This window comes from Lasiodiplodia theobromae (assembly GCF_012971845.1).
Source record: "Lasiodiplodia theobromae strain AM2As chromosome Unknown scaffold_30, whole genome shotgun sequence".
Classification (NCBI taxonomy): Eukaryota; Fungi; Ascomycota; class Dothideomycetes; order Botryosphaeriales; family Botryosphaeriaceae; genus Lasiodiplodia; species Lasiodiplodia theobromae.
This window is the reverse complement of record NW_023336506.1, coordinates 514969-532395: the sequence shown is the minus strand read 5'-3', so window position 1 is coordinate 532395 and position 17427 is coordinate 514969. Positions and strand designations below refer to the sequence as shown.

Here is a 17427-nt window from a genome sequence, read left to right as displayed (position 1 = left end):
TGGGAATCCACGACATGCACCGCCACTTTGCCTTCTCCACGACTGTTTGTGCCAAGAGAGCCCTATTTTCTTCCTGTGTACCAAATTATTACACATGGAGTCTGGAACAGCCACTGCTTGGATATTTATGGAATGGTCAAAGTACCTGTCTTGACCGTTTGGCGCAGAGCTGAAAGCGTCGAGGCTTCACATGCGAAATCATTGGGAAATAAAAGCCACTGTTATTCTCCAGGCTAACACAGCCTCCAGGTTGGCGTAGATGCCATGCGCATCTGGTACATCTGCTCCGGGGCTGAGAGGCAGACCGCTGGACATCGCTAAATGACTCTTGAAGTGGACGCAGTTGCCGTTGACGATCCAGCATTGCTTACTGGACAAAGTTTGGCCAGATAAGGTGAGAGCAGAGGTTGGTATGCAGCTTCTGTTTCTAGCGACGTGAGCTGCCATCGTTGTCCATGTTCTCGCACTGCAAATGGAGCAGCACCTAGAACAACAGCGCGGTGGACATCTTCAGCAGCGTCAGCTACATTCATATGCGGCAAATAAATCATCGTCATCTTTCAGAAGTAATGCAGAAGTAGCACCATGGTTGGCCCCAAGGGTGAGACCCTTCAAGTTGACGCCAGATCACCCGCACCCCGTTCAATCACCTAGCTATGAGTATATAAAGCCTCCCCAGATCTTCTTACCGCCCCCATCACCCTTTGCTCACCAAACCTTACCTCTACCCGCACCCGCGACCATGCCTCCTCCTCCCTCGTCGCCCTCCGGTGCGTTCCTAAAGCCCTTTCCCTCGATTGCAAAAGCTACCTGGATGTCCAGACTCAGGTTACGAGACCGGCGGCAACAATGCCGAAGAGGACGATGAATACGACTTCTACGCCCACAACCGCCCGCCCTCGCCCGTCACCCCGCCGCTGTTCCCTTCGCCTCCGCGCCAGAAGCAGCTGCGTCTAGCCCGCAAGCAACAGGAGGCCGCCTCTGCCGCCGCCGCCGCTGCGGCCGAACAACTGCGCAACAAGCACTTCCTCGACAAGCTGAAGGAGCTCCAGCAAGAACGCGCCAACGCCGACGACAACGACGACGACGAGAACTTCGACGGCGCCGCCGACGGCCGCCAGCTTCACCCTCGCACCCTGTCCATGGAATCCGCGTCCTCGGCTTCCTTCGACATCATCCCCGACGACGAGGCCGCCGCCGTCCGCCGGCAGGAGAAGGCGGCGCTCGACAAGAAACACGACGAAGAGTACTTCAAGCGCGTCACGGACCAATCCGTCAGCGGCTTCGGCGTGCACGCCGTGCAGGAGGGCCTGAAGGATCTGAAGATGCGGACCGAGCCCGTCGCGAAGCGCATCGAGGAGAGCCGCTGGATGAAGAAGACGGTGGGCACGCCCGAGGAGCTGGGATGTCCGTGCTGGAACTACCCGGACGAGGGATGGAGGTTCTGCCCGTTCCACGAGCCGGAGGCGCAGGATGGTGGTGTGGGCAAGAGTGCCGGAGACGTGGGCTTTGTGGATGAGGGAGTCGTGGAGGACGAAGACGATAAGCTGGGCGAGTGACGGCCTCTGGCTCTGACGGTGCACTAGTGCCAAGGCTCGGGCGATGCTGATGGTATTCGAGCACGACTTCAAAGGCGCAAAGTGAGATCGGCCTGGCCTGGGCAAAAAAAAAAAAAGGTGTTGTTCAATGACAGTTCAGGGACGACAAAGAAATGACGGCGGTACTTTCTTCAGACATAATGCATTGTCTTCTGCATTCCGGCGGGAACATCATCTCGAAGGCTCGTAGCAGGGCACTTCACTAGTACAGACACTTTTTAGTGTTTCTGTACCTGGCTTCACTGCTTTAGTTTCCCACGGGAATTTGCCAGTTTTTCTTTAGAAATGGAGGTTCTCTCTCTTTTTCTTTTCATGTTTTGTAACGGTCTCTCGTGTTCGGATACACCATGGCCCCTCTACTTCCGTCCACGTTCTCGGTCTCGGATTCCACTCGAGCGGGAGCACGAACCAATGCCGGCTACGTCATGTTTTCAATACGTTTCGCCAACGAATGACTTGGACGCTGTCCAGTTGACAGTGGTGGAATATCGCAACAAGGGCGTTGAGGATGCCGTCTCCCAGACCATTGGAGCCCAGAGGAGCTGGGTTTGCCACTTTTGCTGAGTCTCCTGTGGATTATACAAGAGCTTTACCAGCAACCACCCCTCGGCTCGTACCTGCTTCTTATCTGTAACGAACACCATATTTGGTATTCTGAGATAGCGGTTTTAAACAGTCTGACGAACTTCGATACTGTGGCCTTTCCTCCTTGGTTGATGCCCGGAAGAAGCGTCATGTATGGGAACGTGCTCTATCCGAGCCAACAGGCGTATGGGTCCCCGCAAGAGGGGTATGTGATGTTGTTTCAGTTTTCTCTTTTATTCCATGGATTAAGCGCCCAATGCGCTTATCTAGCATTCTGCTTCGTTCATTATAGAGGGTCTGGTTTGCTTCCCACTGCTGATCCGACGTTTTGGCAGTGCGTGGCAATGCGTTGTGCTTCTTAAGACAGTTCAGTATACAGAAAAAGGTAGTTGTTCTCGAGAATCTCTGACCGCTGTTCCGGGACTTTCCATGTTTTCTTGACCACGATTATAACACGTGCGTGACACGTCATTTGAGTGGAACCTTCACCGTGGGCTTACAAGAACAACGAAATGTTTCCGAGGCTCGCAACTACACCGAAAAGGCATGTCGAGGCCCATCAGGGCATGAAACAGCCGGGGCGGCCACGTTGTCGCCCTACGCTATCTACATTCAGTGATAAAGGAAGCCCACACTGCATTACAGAGCAACACTGCCAACCCAAAGCTGGATCTTTGAATTCGACACCAACTTCAATTCCTCAAACATGTTCTTTTCCCTTCCTCAATTCCCTGCATCAAGCGTCGGCGGTGCCGCAACAGCTCCAGCAGCAGGTTCCTGCGACTACGTCCTCGGCAGCACCGCGCACAAACTCGCAAAAGACTGCAAGCGCATCATCATGCCATCAATACGGGACCGGATCCCTACTCGCCTCCGGCTGCAGCGCCGTTCGGAGAAACGAGCCGCGCACCAGCACACCCACCACCACTTGCTGGACCCCGCCACAGCGCAGCCCGTGGCGACAAGTGAAGACTACGAGAACCTCCGCACGAGACTGGCGTTCAAGAAGGATGCCGGCGACAGGAGATGGATGTCGATGGAGAGAGTGGCCATGCAGGGAGAGTGCGAGGACGGCCAGGACTCATGCCGGGAAGCAGGGGAAATGCTTGCCATGGGCAGAGGGCCGTGGAGGTTTGCGCAGAGAAGTGCGGTGCGGGTCGGCGAGGAGCGCGAGGAAGATGCCAATTGGGGTGCGGACGTCGAGGGGTGGGAGATCGTGGATGTTCGGGAGGCGCGGAGAGAGATGCCGTCGGAGGCGGAGGTTGTGGCAGGGAGACGGCCTTGGGCGGACATGAAGAAGAAAGTGGTGGGGAGAGGTGGGAAGAAGGCGAGGGCGGTTTGGGTGTGATGGGCGGCGAAACACTTGAGATACCACGGATTTCACTTTCAATTTTGGGATACTGTCGCTTACGAAAGAGAGAGCATAAGCAAGGAGCACTACTCATTTCATTTTCAAACTCTAGATACCACCATTAACTGTCGCTTACGAAAGGGAGAGCATAAGTCAGGAACACTACTCATTTCATTTTCAAACTCTAGATACCACCATCATGAACTATCAATGATACAATCATCACCATCATCGCCATCATCGTCATGATCATAATCGTCATCAATGCCTTTTAACTCAACCGCGCGCGACCAATCTCGAAAGTATCAGTTTAAGAGAGAATTGGCTCGCAAGAACATACCAGCAGGGGAAATGTAGACCTACTCGAGCTCCGGCATGGGCTGGTGAGGGTTGAAGAAGCTCGTGTCCTTTGGATCACAGGTCCAAGTAGACGAGAGCGCCGGAACGATCGCAATGTTGACGACCAGGAAATTGTCCTGCTTCTTGTAGAACAAGCGAGTGAGAGGCTCGGTGATGCCCTCCTGCCACTTCAAGTCCGGGTGGTCAATCATGCCGTCGCACACGGGGCAAGTCAGATAGACCGAGTGCACCCCGTCATCGCTCCGAGGAGAGGCGTTCATCTCGGTCTCGAACCAGAAGGCAATGCAGTCGCCGTGAATAACACAGCCGCAGGGTAGCTGGAATGGCAGTTCCTCGCCGTGCGGCTCATGATCGCCGTGCAGAAGCGGCATGTGGCAGTGGCCACAGAAAGCATCGTTCGGGGTCATTCCACGAGGCTCTCCAGGGAACCTGAGAGTGATATTTTCAGCGTCGCGGTTTCCGTAGATGGCTAGAACGCCAGCCAACTCGTCGAAGTTGGTTGACATCTCGTTTTCCGTAAGTGTTGGTTTGGGAATCTGAGAAAGTTGCTGTGCAAGTTGTGTGCAAGTTGTGTGCAAGTTGTGTGCAAGTTGCTCTGAGGACGCAACTCGATCTCTCGTTTTTAGTTTATTAAAAAGTACGGAGGCTCAGTTCTTAAATACACCGTGTTCCTCGACGCTGTTGTATCACAGAGACATTGTTCTCTACAGATGAGATCACTATTCCTAAACGTGTTAAAGAACAAAGGGGATACTCAAGGTACGTAGCGATACTGTCAAGTCACAACAAAGCCATTGTTCGGCAGAAGCTATCATAAGTATTATGTACATCCAGTACCAACTGGAGAGATCAGAACACGCCATGCTTTCTTCGGTTTTGAGCAAGCTTCCTGGTCGCCTGTCTTCAGCAGTCAATATGGCTGAGAACACTACCACTCACGCACGAGGCTCGAGCGGCCAAAATGCTGACAGCGAACTCTTCGTCATCATCGAAGAAGATGAATTCATGTCCGAGGAGCATTCACACACCCAACAAGAAACAGCGTCATTGGACTCGACGGAGGAAGTCACCGCTGAAGAGGCCAATGCTGCAGCAAGGCAAGCTATTGATGATGAGTACGCACGTGTCGTTGCTATCGCAGCCGCTCGGGGGTCCGATCATTCAGCTTTGTCAGTGTTGAAAGACGTTACGCTCAAGACGGCCAAACATATTGGCAAGTGGCTGCACCCTTCCAGGATCCCGAGCCCGGAGGAGGCTCGGTGTCCTTGCTTCAATGACCCGACTGACGGTTTCTATGCTTGCGAAATCCAGGAGCACGTCGCCGCTGGCTTCAAGAGACTGCGCGAAAAGAACAAGCGGAACAACTGAACCGCTGATTGCGAGATTGATGTTCCCACTGGCTCCCATGTATTTGATATATTTGATTTTTTTTCTAAGCTATAATAGTGTTGTCCACTGTGATACTTGCCTACGCATTTTACATTACTTTTAAACGCTTGAACGCTTTTGAACTAACGTAAGCCGTCCACTCCAAATTCCTAACGCGTTTCACATTGGCCGTGGCAGAGCGGAGAGTCTTCCTTCACAAGCGATAGAATCAACACTGCTCATTGGTGCCCAGCCTCTTGCTTTTTCCTCCACTCGTTCAAGGCAGCCTCAAAGCCTCGCCCCTCATCTCCACACCTCTCACCCACTAGACTCCATGTTCTAGTCCTGATGATATTCTCCACCATCCGCTCGTTTCGAATCACGTTCGCCAGCATCTCTGTCCGCAGCTCTTTGGGAAAATAGCGAGCGCTGTATGGATCTAGTCGCTCGTCCACAATGCGCTCGCGGACCTTGGCATCGTCCACTTCGCGAAGGATAGACACGGGGTCATCAGGATCCGGCGATGTGGCGACGCTTGCGCAGTAGCTCAGAACATCAGAGCGCATCTGCCATGATGGGAAGAGCACTTTGTCCTTGAAGTAGTTGCAGCTGGACGCGGGAATCTGGCGGCGCGTCCCGGGTGGTAGTGTCGAACGAGTGCTCGTCGAAGAGGGGTCGAAGCCAGCAGAGGCGGGGGTAAGGAGTGAGTTTAGGTTTTGGGTAATGGAATCGTCTATCGTGGCACGAGACAGGCGGAGGAAATCTAGTCTCAGGCAACAATGAGCAATGTCCTTAATTAGGATGGAGAATCTTAAGAAACATTTTAATATGTGAAGGATAGGGGTAAGTGTGCTCTATCATACCTCGCAGGGCGGTCTGATTGAAGCAGAACTGTGGCGTCAGCTCAGGACGATCGTATGGCTTTGACATTGTGCTGTCTGCGGCAGGCGGCTGCCGCACGGTCTTCTCCTCCGCTGCTCCGGCGGGGGGCTTTTTCCAGATAAGGCCGGCCGTGGTGGGCAAATATGGATGCAGTGGGGCTCAGGACTCAGAATTGGTACTTGAGAAGTTCGCAGACGAAGGCGGATTGGAGATGGCGAAGCTCAGTCGATGCGCCGCATGGATTGGCGGTGCACGGGCCACGGGCCAGTGCATTTCGTCATGACGCGCTACGCCAGGCAGCGGCGCACGCGCAGACGCGTCGCAGCGCGACTCCGGGCGGCTGCCTTTTCTGTTGCACCACCTCCGCTGCAGCCTGACGTGCCATGCCACTATTCCCCAAGGCCAATTCCCACTCCTGTCTGCTACTGCGCCGCTGCCTAGCCGCTTCGTTGTCGCCCGCCGTATATATACGGCCCATCTCTGTCTTGTACTCTTCCAATTCCCCGCAGCTGCTCACGAGAGCCGCACTGTACTCCACCATGGCCCCGAAGCAGGCCACCTTGGGGTATGTCAAGCCCAAGCAGATGACTCTGGGGTGCGCGATCCCGCCACCCCTAACGTTGTTCTTCCACCCCCGATCAATTGCTGATTCTGGTGCAGCAAGTTCTTTGGAAAGCCAAGCGGAGACGGCCCGCCTCCCCAGCAGACGAAGTTGTCCTTCTCAACCAAAGCGAATGCTGCGTCGACGAAATCAAAGACGGAGGAGAAGAAGAAGGACGATACTGTAAAAAAGGAGAACGATGTCGAAGAACACAAGGACAGTCGTGGTGCGCCTGTAAAAGATGAGGATGTGGAGATGGAGGATGAGGTCAAGCCGGAAGAGGATGCTGCAGCAACCGACTCAGACAGTGCTCGTGAGTTCTTCCCCCTTCGCCGTCAACTTGCCACCCAAACTCTTCAACCACTTCCAACATTGTCGCCATGGATGTGATTCGCCAACTCGATCAGCTGCGCCAATTCGTCGACCATCCAGCATTTGAGGTCGCCGGTCGTGCGGCCTACCATCCTGGTTGCGATGAAATCTCAAAAGCATCGTTCATAATCCGTCACTCACTCGGTGCAACAAAAGGGTACTCTGGTTTCGGGGCACTGACGTGGACAGATTCGAAGAAGCGAGCACGCGAAGAAAGCGAAGAGGAAGACGACGAGCCTGTCCCCAACAAGCGCAATGCAAAGAAGGCGCGCCAGTCGCGGAAGTCGTCTTCGTCTTCGGATGCACCGTCTAAGCCGCAGAAGAAGATCACCAAGACGAAGGTGAAGCGCGAAGAGGCCGATGAGGAAGCGAATGAACAGCCACCTTCCCCGAAGAAGACCAAGGCCAAATCGAAGAAGGAAGGGTCCAAGGTTAACAACGAGGACGTCGAGACAAAGTCGACCAAGCGGGCAGCGTCACCGCCGAAGGCTACAACCAAGGGCGTTGAAGCTGATGCGTCTTCTGCTGAGTCCGAGAAGGAGGATGAAGAAGTTGTTTCTTCTGAGGATGAAACCCCCGCAGCTGCCTCCAAGGCTGCTAAGGCTAGAGAAAAGGTCCAGTCTACCCTGAAGAGCATTGACGAAGAGCTATATCCAGACTGGAAGGCAGGAGAACCAGTGCCGTATGCTGCACTCTGCGCCGCTTTCTCGAAAATTGAGATGACAACCAAGCGTTTGGAAATCTCAGCATACTGCGCCAAGTTCTTCCGCCAGGTGCTACGACTGACACCCGAGGACCTGCTTCCGACAGTGCTGCTCATGGTCAACAAGCTTGCAGCCGATTACGCTGGCATCGAGCTCGGCATCGGAGAATCACTTATCATGAAGTCTATCGGCGAGACAACTGGTCGAAGTCTGGCCGTCATTAAAGCAGATCAGAAAGAAATCGGTGATCTTGGCCTGGTCGCAGCCAAAAGCAGGTCCAATCAACCCACCATGTTCAAGCCGAAGCCTCTGACTGTACGTGGTGTCCACAAAGGTCTGATGGATATTGCAACGATAGAAGGTCAAGGCTCCCAGGGTCGCAAGGTTGCTGGCATCAAGAAGCTTCTATCTGCATCTGACGCTCATCTTACTGGAAAGGGCAAGGGTGTCGACATTTACAAGGATAAGGGCGGTGCGAGCGAGGCTAAGTTCATCGTGAGAATGCTCGAAGGCAAGCTGCGGTTGGGTCTGGCGGACAAGTCCGTCCTGGTGTCGTTGGCACATGCCATGGTCGCCTATGAATTAGACCCCAGCGGCAAGAAGATCCCCAACACTGAGCAGCTGACCAAGGGAGAGAGAACCCTGAAGTCGGTTTACAGGTCAGTCGTCCATTGTTCCTACCTACGTCTTGATCTAACTGTATCGTAGTGAGTTGCCGAGTTACGAGGTCATTATCCCCGCCATGCTCGAGCACGGTCTTTCCAGTTTGAGGGAGCACTGCAAGCTTCAGCCGGGCGTGCCGCTCAAGCCTATGCTTGCCAAACCAACCAAATCGATCACTGAGGTCTTGGATAGGTTCGAAGGCAAGCACTTTACGTGCGAATACAAATACGACGGCGAACGCGCTCAAATCCACTTTGTCTCGCACGACGCAGCCCAAGAGTACGCAACGGAAGCTCCGAGCGCAGGAAAGACGGACAAGGGAGTCTCGAACATTTTCTCGCGCAACTCGGAAGACCTTTCCAAGAAGTATCCGGACATCCTCGAGAAGCTACCGTCATGGGTCAAGGAGGGGACGAAGAGCTTTGTCCTTGACTGTGAGACTGTTGCGTGGGATGTCGATGAGAAGAAGGTCCTGCCGTTCCAAACGCTGATGACGCGAAAGAGGAAGGACGTCAAGGTCGAGGACGTCAAGGTCAAGGTCTGTGTCTTCGCATTCGACCTCCTCTACCTCAACGGAGAAGCCCTCGTCAATAAGCCTTTCCGTGAGCGTCGTGACCTCCTGCACGCATCGTTCGCTCCTGTCGAGGGCGAGTTTACATTCGCTCAGTTCGGCGACACCAATGAGCTCGACGAGATCCAGGATCTCCTTGACAAGTCCGTGAAGGCGTCTTGCGAAGGGCTGATGGTTAAGATGCTCGATGGACCTGAGAGTAGCTACGAGCCCTCGAAGCGCTCTCAGAACTGGCTCAAAGTCAAGAAAGACTACCTCTCAGGCGTGGGCGACAGTCTTGATCTGGTGGTGCTTGGAGCTTACTACGGCAAGGGCAAGCGCACTTCTGTCTACGGCGCCTTCCTGCTTGCGTGCTACAACTCGTCTAACGATACGTACGAAACCGTCTGCAACATAGGTACTGGATTCTCGGATGAAGTTTTAGCAAACCTTCACGCGCAGCTGTCCCCGATCGTTATTGACCGCCCAAAGCCGTTTTACTCGCACTCGCAGGGCAACAAGGATCAGCCGGATGTGTGGTTCGAGCCGAAGTTTGTCTGGGAGGTGAAGACGGCTGATCTTACCCTCAGCCCCAGGTATATGGCGGCTATGGATGTGCTGGGTGTCGGCAAGGGTGTCAGTCTGCGGTTCCCGCGGTTCATCCACCAACGCGATGATAAGAAGGCCGATCAAGCAACCAGTGCAAGGCAGGTTGCGGAGATGTACAGGAAGCAGGAGGCAGTAACGAAGAACAAGGGCCCTAGTGTTGACGATGACTTTGAGTACTGAGTTTAGCAGTGGCTTACTTTTGCTTTTCTCGGTCCTGTTCTCGAAGTTTTTAAGGTTAGGGATGGCCCAGTCGCTCTCGCACGCTCTCCAGCACAACTGAAAGGGAAAAAAGGTCGCGGACTAATCAAGGCATCGCTGGGATCAAACAAAGTTACGCTCGGAGCTACCTCGTGAAATGCAGGCATAGCAGGGTCAAGAAACAGGAACTAAAGGATGCATGTTTTGATAGGCTTAATATCTCGTAAATGTCCCTGGAACCTGGGCGGTACGTGCTTTCCTGATAGTCTAGTGTCAACGGTTGTGAGACTGACAACGTGGGATAGCCTGCTGATGTTCCGGAGCCCGGAAAACCACATGCTTCCTAAAATTACCGACGTAGCATAGGGATTTGGGGGCGATTCCGACCAGTCGCAAATGGAAATATGATTCTTGTGTTACGGTGAGCCACGGCATACGTAATCCTTACGATTTGCCAGTGCATTGATCCACACGCCGCAATGGAGCATCAACAATGATGCTCGCATGTCGTTATGGGCTGCTGCAGGTCATGTCGCGCCTGCCCAATTTGTGCGGACAAGCATGAAGAAAACTATGCTATTGGCGGAGCGATCGAGTGAGAAGAAAGAGAAGGAACTACAACCTTCGATATGGCTTTGAATCTCGGGTTCCGATAGGCTCAACGCTCCGCATGGTCATAAGCAAGATACGACATGGAGATAATTCGCTCACAGTATTTATCCAACACTCAGGACAGCAGCTGGCAACGATCATTCTTCAAAACACTTTCCACGAACCCTCCTCCATACCTCGACAGACCCCCGAAAAACTTCGGCAACGACGACGACGACGACGAATGGACCTCACCCGACCCCCTTGCGCCCGCTACCTCACGGCCTCGTCGCAGCCGGCCAACAAGGCGCTGCGCACGACGGGCGAGACGGACGCGGTGTGGACGCACTCGCTGCCGTACGCGGCGTACCCGGACTTTTTCGGCCGACTCAGCCCCCCTAAGGATGACGACGACGTTGCCGTCATCGAGGCGGACGTGTGCGTCGTCGGGGCGGGCATGGCGGGCGTGTCGGCGGCGTACGAGCTCGTGCACCGCGGGCACGACGTGGTACTGGTCGAGGCGCGCGACGTGGCGGCGGGCGAGACGGGCCGCTCGAGCGGGCACCTGACCTGCGTGCTGGATGGCGGCGGGATGTTGGACGACGGGAGGAAGCATGAGGGCGCGCGCGCGGCGGCCCTGGTCGAGAGCCGCGCGTGGGCAGTGCGGCGGGTCGGCGAGGTAGCGGGCACGCTGGGAATCGACTGCGAGTACAGGCGGCTGCCTGCTTACGTGGTTTCGCAGTACGCGCGGGGCGAGGAGGGGTATGAGGGGGAGGTGGAGGGCTTGAAGGAGGAGGTGCGGAAGGCGAGGGCGCTCATGGGCTTGGAGGCGGCGTACTGGGACGATGGGCTTGCGGTCAGGGGCTGGGACGGCGCCGCCGTGGACCAGCGCGGCGCGGCGGTGTTTGGCGGCCAGGCGGCTTTCCATCCCACCAAGTACGTCGTCGGTTTGCTGGGGTGGCTGAGGAGGCAGTCGAACTTTCGCTGCTACACGGGCGCGCGGGTGACGTCGATTGAGGAGAGCGACGGCGAGGTCCTCGGCGGCATGAGCCACAAGACTGTCCAGGTTTCGACGCTGGATGGCCCGATTGTCAGGTGTGGGTATGCCGTTGAGGCGACGGCTGTGCCGCTGCAAAACCTGAGCATTGTTGCCGAGATGGAGTACTACCGGACGTACTGCATCGCCATTCGCGTGCCGAAAGGCCTGCTGGAAGACTGCCTCCTGTATGACCGGGCGGATGCATACAAGTATGTGAGACTCACACCTTGCGATGAGTTGGAAGACTACGCCGTCGTGGGCGGCTGCGACCACAAAGTGGGCCAGGAGGAGACGGAGGGCCGCTTCCAGGAGCTGGAGCAGTGGTTCCGCGAGCGCTTCACCAAGGCCGGCGCCGTCGACTACAGTTGGAGTGGCCAGATCTGGGAGCCGGCCGATCATGTGGGCTTCATCGGCAAGAACCCGCACCAGAAGCGTACCTTCGTCGTCACCGGCCACAGCGGCGACGGCCTGACTCACAGCGTGCTCGCAGGCCGTCTTATCGCCGACGAAATCGATGGAAAGTTCAACCCTTGGGCTAAGCTGTACGACCCTTCGCGCATCGTCAGCGCAGCGAAGGCCGTGCCGGATCATATGCTGGCGGACGGCGTCCAAAGCAATGTGCAGTACAAACGCTTCCCGCAGTCGGACATCAACGACATCGACGATCTCGGCAAGGGCGAGGGTGGTGTGCTGGATTCCAAGACTTCGAAGCCCATGGCCGTTTACAAGGACGAGAAGGGTCAAGTCCGCCGCTTCAGCGCGCTATGCCCGCGTTCGAGCGGCGTCGTATGCTGGAACCGCACCGAGAAGAGCTGGGATTGCCCGGTGCACGGTTGTAGGTTCAGCAAGGAGGGTATCTGCCTCAATGGCCCGGCTACGATGGGGTTGAGTCCGGAAGATGGCTTTAGTGAGACGCTGCAGCAGGAGACTGTGAAAGCCTGAAGCTGGACTGACGTCTTACAAGGGAGGGCATGTTTTTCTTTCGGGTTCATATCTTCCCCTCCTTCCTTCAGCAGACGGCCTATATTATTTTTACTATCCTTGAACTTTCAGTTATGTTTTTACTTGGCCTATTCATGCATTTTCAGTATGGAGCAGCCTAGAAGTTTTACCCGCAAGATGACGAAACCTTGTCTCTTTGAAGCAGCGATTCATTCGTAAGTATTGCCGACATCTGCATTCGCATCCATTGAACAAGCTCTACCTTTGGGGAAGATGTTGACCACGCTTAGATGTTGAATTTAACCTCCAGATGATGTGTAACTTAGTCGTCACTAAGAACAGATACCTTGTCAACGCCTTTAAGGCCTTCTATATGGTCATTAAAACACGTTAGCGGGTTCTGTTCCTATCTTATTTGGCCCGTATTGGTATATACGGCTGCAGATCCGATGGCGCCATCGGTTCACCGCCGACACATATCCCGACCTATGATGAAAAGTACCCCGCACCCACCACACCACTTGTAGATTTTACATCCGACCCGACACCACGGAAGGCAAGATGCGGGGCGGTCGGATCTTGGCGTAGTTGAAAAATTGCCGACGTCGCTGGTTTAAAAGGAGGCCTTCACCGAGGTTTAGGACCATCAGCTCGGCGTTGATCTGAAATTCTCCGGGCCAAAAAAAAAAAACAATGCGGACTTCATTGAAGGGCCAGGCGATATGGCTATCTGCCTTGCTTGTGGGCTCGGCAACAGCTCAAGCGCCCAATAACGAACCAGACTATTCCATTGATCATCCATACACAGAGCCGGCAAAGCCCAATGGATTGGCAATTGAGAAGCCGAATTTCATACTCTTCATGCCGGATCAGCTACGGTACGACTCGGTTGGGATTTTCGGAAACGACGTGAGTATCCTTAGCATTGGGGGAGAAAGTGATTGTTTACTGACGAGGAAGCAGCTGGTCAACACGCCGAACATCGATGCATTCGCCAGGGAGGGAACTCGCTTCACCAACACTTATACACAAGCCTCGGTATGCTCGCAATCTCGCTGCAGCATCTTCACCGGCCAATATCCTCACGTGAGCGGCCACCGCACGCTGGAGAACCTGCTCAAGCCGTGGGAGCCAAACTTGTTCAAGTCGTTGAAGGAAAGCGGCTACCACGTGGCCTACCTCTCCCCACGAGGCGACTTCTACGCCGCGAATGCCACGGAGCTGAGCGTGAACGAGTACGGCTTCCTCACCAGCCAGACGCTGCCCGAGTTCTCGTCGCCGCCGTACCAGTCGGACAAGGACGACATCCTGAACCGCGTCTTCTACAAGGGCGAGAGGAACGCCACGCAAGCGCTCGACTACGACGAGGTCATGGTCCGCGGCGCCCTGCAGTGGCTCGAGCGGCCGCCGCAGGACAAGCCTTGGGTGCTCTTCCTGCCGCTGCTCTTCCCGCACTGCCCCTTCACCGTCGAGGAGCCGTACTTTTCCATGTACGACCGCAGCGAGATGCCTCTTCCCATCGAGCGTGATGAAATGGTATGGCTCACCCCTTATCCCAGCATGCATACACTTGCTAACTGCGCACCCACAGAGCGGCTACCAGCCCCGCTTCATCGACACGATCAACAAAGCCTACGGGCTCGACCGCGCGACGCCCGAGCTGTGGCGCGAGGTCAAGGCGACGTACTACGGCATGATCTCGCGGCTGGACGAGCAGTTCGGGCGCGTCGTCAACGCGACCAAGCAACACGGGCTGTGGAACTCGACCGTGACCATGTTCTTCACCGACCACGGCGAGTTCCTGGGCGACTACGGGCTGATCGAGAAGTGGCCGTCGGGCCTGAACGAGCAGCTGACGCACGAGCCGCTGGTCATCGGCGGCGCGGGGCTGCCGCAGGGCAGCGTCTACGAGGAGATGGCCGAGATGGTCGACCTGGTGCCGACCATGCTGCAGCTGGCCAGCGTGGGCGAGAGCTACATGCACTTTGGCAAGTCGCTCGTCGACGCCATTCATGCTGCTGGCCGCGGCGAGGTGCTGCCGCATAAGGAGCACGCCTACACCGAGGGCGGGTTTTTGCTGAACGAGGAGCCGCTGCTCGAGCAGGGACCTTTCCCGTACGATATCAAGAGCGCCCTGCAGCACAATGACACGGCCCTCGTCGGCAAGTCGGTCGCCATCCGCGACAAGGAGTGGACCTACGTCTACAGGCTGTACGAGGCTGACGAGCTGTACTTCCGCCGCAACGACACGTACGAGCTGAACAACTTGGCCGCCGAACCGGAGTATCAGCACATCCGTGCCAAGATGCGCGAGACGGTGCTGAAGTGGATGATGGAGACGTCGGATGTGATTCCGTGGTACAAGGACCAGAGAGCCCCTGATGTGGATTTGCCCAGTCCGTATGAGCAGTATTTGGGCAGAGGCGAGGGGGAGCTATGAAAAGACAGGCTTGCCAAAGGGGAAAGAAGTAGCGTCTCGTAGTACTCTGCATATAGTCGAAAAAGATCTGATATCAATCATCAGATACCATTCCCACAATTGCTTCAACTGCCCATAACAAATTTGACAAAGGAAAACAACTTCATGCTAGCCTTCGGCTGCAGTTCCTTTGACCCAAAGTCAAAAAGAAGGATCGCCCTAACTTTGACAATGCTTAGCGACTTGAAAAAAGCATCGTTGTGTTGCACGCCACCGGCTGGACTTGATGCGGGGTCCCTATATTCGCTTCGCAGGGGAACACGTCAGCCTGCAGAATCCTGCGTTGCATAGCGCCTGCATAGCGAATAAGAAAATACTGAGGAAGCCGTAGCTTTGCGCAACAATGTAAGCGAAGGCGGAGGAGGACTTTGGTAAGGCGAAGGTGAAGCAACACATTCGGAGTATAACTCGGCCCTAAACGTATGTAGTACGGCATAAGCAGATGTCTTAAAGATGTTGTAGTCAGCTTCCTCTCTCACTACCTTCACCCACAGATGATTCGCAGGACGGCTTAAAGATCTGCAGCGGGAGTAAGCGCTACCTGATGGGCAATGAACAACACGTTGTGAGTGGCTGGTGCCTCTGCTTAGAGATCAAAGCAAGATTGAAATAGGAATTGGCGTTGCAGCAGCTGAACTGGTGATCTGCAAGAGAGCTGAAAAGGTCTGGTCACCAGGCAGAAAAGATGATTATTTGTGACTGTTAGTCCCTATGACATAGTACAAGGAAATCGGCGATTTGGTTTCACTATACGCGCAAGGCTATAGCATGATTGCCCCACCATTATCTATCTCAAACATACTTCTGTTTGTCCTCTTCACGATACTTCAAAAACCATGGAGTTTCGAGAGTTCGACGGAGATGGTCAACCTTATCCGTCCGGAATCTTACATTTCATGCCGGAACAGTTCATCGGCATCGTTCCATACCACACCAGCTTGAACTACGACTGGATCAGAGGGAATGCTCTTACTGGAGAAAACCAGAACTTCACCACTCAATGGGTCGAGTGCTTCTACCCGGTGTCGGGAACGTACGCCGCAACACCTCGTTTGATCTACTACGTCTTCATTCTGGCAGCACTGTTGCTCGAATATTTACGGACCAGGATCAAGATAGGGTTTATTTGGTTTCAAGAAGCCATTGTCGGGGTCATCATGGCTTACAGCTCGACCACGGCAATTCACGCCCTTGTCCTGGTGTCGGCATGGAAACGCATGGCGCCTGACGGATTCTTCGACTCGGACAAGCACGAAATCGTCCAGGTCGAGGGCAACTGGACCGGGACATACGAAACCGCTACAGGGCTCACATACAACAGAAGCAACGTCCTGCAAAACGGAACAAGGGTGCTCAACGACCACCTCTGGATGCCCCTGATCCCGATGGTGCGCGACCATGACGCCGATCCCGTCCTTGCCGTCGTCGGCTCAGCATTCCTGCTATACCCGACACTGCACATGTGGCTCGGAACGATGCGCGGAAAGAAGATCCGAATGCTGAGGTACATATGGTGGGCCTTCCTCTTCATCGGCACCATCGCCGCCCTTATCTACGAAGAACGCACGCTCTTCTGGTACATGTGGCAGCTGCGTTTCTGCCCCAACATACCGCAACAGGACTACCTCCCGCTCGTGAACAGCTTCCAGGGAGCCTACAGCAAGTTCAGCGGCCACTGGACCCCGCGCAACCGGTACAGATGGAACAGAATCGTGGCCGACAAGTTTGTCTTCAAGAACTCGACCATCCACTTCCCGCAGACCTGTCTGTATCCGTGCTTCGAGATCGACTCGTGGCCCTATAGAGACCCTTCCGACATCTTCGTGCGCACCCGCCACGGCGCGGTCCGAAATGTCCGGGGCACGGGAAACACCTTCCTGGCCCTGTACATACTGGTCTTTTTCTCTTCCTTGTCGGGCCTGGCCCTGATCGTCCTGTCGAGTTGGCTGAACATCCGGACAGATGGCGAGGAGAAAGTCAAGTACTTTAAGCAACTAATCAAGTACTTCTGGAAGGTCGGGTTGAAGCCGGCGCCGGATGACGAGAAGGATTGTAAGAGAGAGCTGAACCAGGCTGAGGAGAACAGTCAGAAGCCACGATTCGCAACACGCCTTGTGCGGCGAGGCCTCGTACTGTTGTTGGTGTTCGTCGGTGTTTTCACCACCTTTCTGAGCCCGCTGGTATGCGTTTATTTTGTAGGTTATTTCGAGTGGAAGATATTCTCTACGGACGGAGCTGGGAAAGAGACCATGCGGCATATTGGCCAGTGGGGGTTTCTCGTAAGCACGCTGTTGGGAATCATTGCTGCCGGACTGATTGAAGGAGGGGAAAAGATCTCGAATTGGATGGACGGGAAGGAGAAGGGAGCAAAGCTTTGGATTGGTGGTTTGTTGAGGCGCCGTGACGCGGGTGGCGGAGCTGATCCATCATCGGAGGTTAACCAAGGACAGAGCTAGAGAGTGAAAGCAATACTGAAGCTGGGAGAAGACCTTACCGCGCAAGTCCATCAACAGTCAATCTCATGGAAACCTTCAC

The 17427-nt window shown here is 54.9% G+C and overlaps 9 protein-coding genes across 9 annotated transcripts; 7 read left to right on the top strand and 2 right to left on the bottom strand.

Annotated features, from left to right (window-relative positions):
- Positions 1-742: 742 nt before the first annotated feature.
- Positions 743-1559, top strand: LTHEOB_9227 (uncharacterized protein; the record flags this gene model as incomplete). Its single annotated transcript, XM_035518792.1, has 2 exons — positions 743-770; positions 823-1559. 2 exons carry the CDS (start codon positions 743-745, stop codon positions 1557-1559), a joined length of 765 nt encoding a protein of 254 aa, XP_035369257.1.
- A 1330-nt stretch (positions 1560-2889) lies between these two features.
- LTHEOB_9226 (uncharacterized protein) lies at positions 2890-3531 on the top strand (the record flags this gene model as incomplete). Its single annotated transcript, XM_035518791.1, has 1 exon — positions 2890-3531. The coding sequence occupies one exon, from the start codon at positions 2890-2892 to the stop codon at positions 3529-3531; it is 642 nt and encodes a 213-aa protein (XP_035369256.1).
- A 362-nt stretch (positions 3532-3893) lies between these two features.
- Positions 3894-4400, bottom strand: LTHEOB_9225 (Ring finger protein; the record flags this gene model as incomplete). The annotated part of the gene is made up of 1 exon (XM_035518790.1): positions 3894-4400. The coding sequence occupies one exon, from the start codon at positions 4398-4400 to the stop codon at positions 3894-3896; it is 507 nt and encodes a 168-aa protein (XP_035369255.1).
- Positions 4401-4809: 409 nt separating this feature from the next.
- LTHEOB_9224 (uncharacterized protein) lies at positions 4810-5262 on the top strand (the record flags this gene model as incomplete). The annotated part of the gene is made up of 1 exon (XM_035518789.1): positions 4810-5262. The coding sequence occupies one exon, from the start codon at positions 4810-4812 to the stop codon at positions 5260-5262; it is 453 nt and encodes a 150-aa protein (XP_035369254.1).
- Positions 5263-5501: 239 nt separating this feature from the next.
- LTHEOB_9223 (Caffeine-induced death protein) lies at positions 5502-6192 on the bottom strand (the record flags this gene model as incomplete). Its single annotated transcript, XM_035518788.1, has 2 exons — positions 5502-6025; positions 6126-6192. The coding sequence occupies 2 exons, from the start codon at positions 6190-6192 to the stop codon at positions 5502-5504; spliced, it is 591 nt and encodes a 196-aa protein (XP_035369253.1).
- A 491-nt stretch (positions 6193-6683) lies between these two features.
- On the top strand, positions 6684-9823 carry LTHEOB_9222 (DNA ligase ATP-dependent; the record flags this gene model as incomplete). Its single annotated transcript, XM_035518787.1, has 4 exons — positions 6684-6739; positions 6805-7058; positions 7307-8480; positions 8530-9823. 4 exons carry the CDS (start codon positions 6684-6686, stop codon positions 9821-9823), a joined length of 2778 nt encoding a protein of 925 aa, XP_035369252.1.
- Positions 9824-10676: 853 nt separating this feature from the next.
- LTHEOB_9221 (FAD dependent oxidoreductase) lies at positions 10677-12413 on the top strand (the record flags this gene model as incomplete). Its single annotated transcript, XM_035518786.1, has 1 exon — positions 10677-12413. One exon carries the CDS (start codon positions 10677-10679, stop codon positions 12411-12413), a length of 1737 nt encoding a protein of 578 aa, XP_035369251.1.
- A 693-nt stretch (positions 12414-13106) lies between these two features.
- On the top strand, positions 13107-14853 carry LTHEOB_9220 (Sulfatase; the record flags this gene model as incomplete). The annotated part of the gene is made up of 3 exons (XM_035518785.1): positions 13107-13322; positions 13377-13949; positions 14005-14853. 3 exons carry the CDS (start codon positions 13107-13109, stop codon positions 14851-14853), a joined length of 1638 nt encoding a protein of 545 aa, XP_035369250.1.
- An 875-nt stretch (positions 14854-15728) lies between these two features.
- Positions 15729-17348, top strand: LTHEOB_9219 (Integral membrane protein; the record flags this gene model as incomplete). Its single annotated transcript, XM_035518783.1, has 1 exon — positions 15729-17348. One exon carries the CDS (start codon positions 15729-15731, stop codon positions 17346-17348), a length of 1620 nt encoding a protein of 539 aa, XP_035369249.1.
- Positions 17349-17427: the final 79 nt, after the last annotated feature.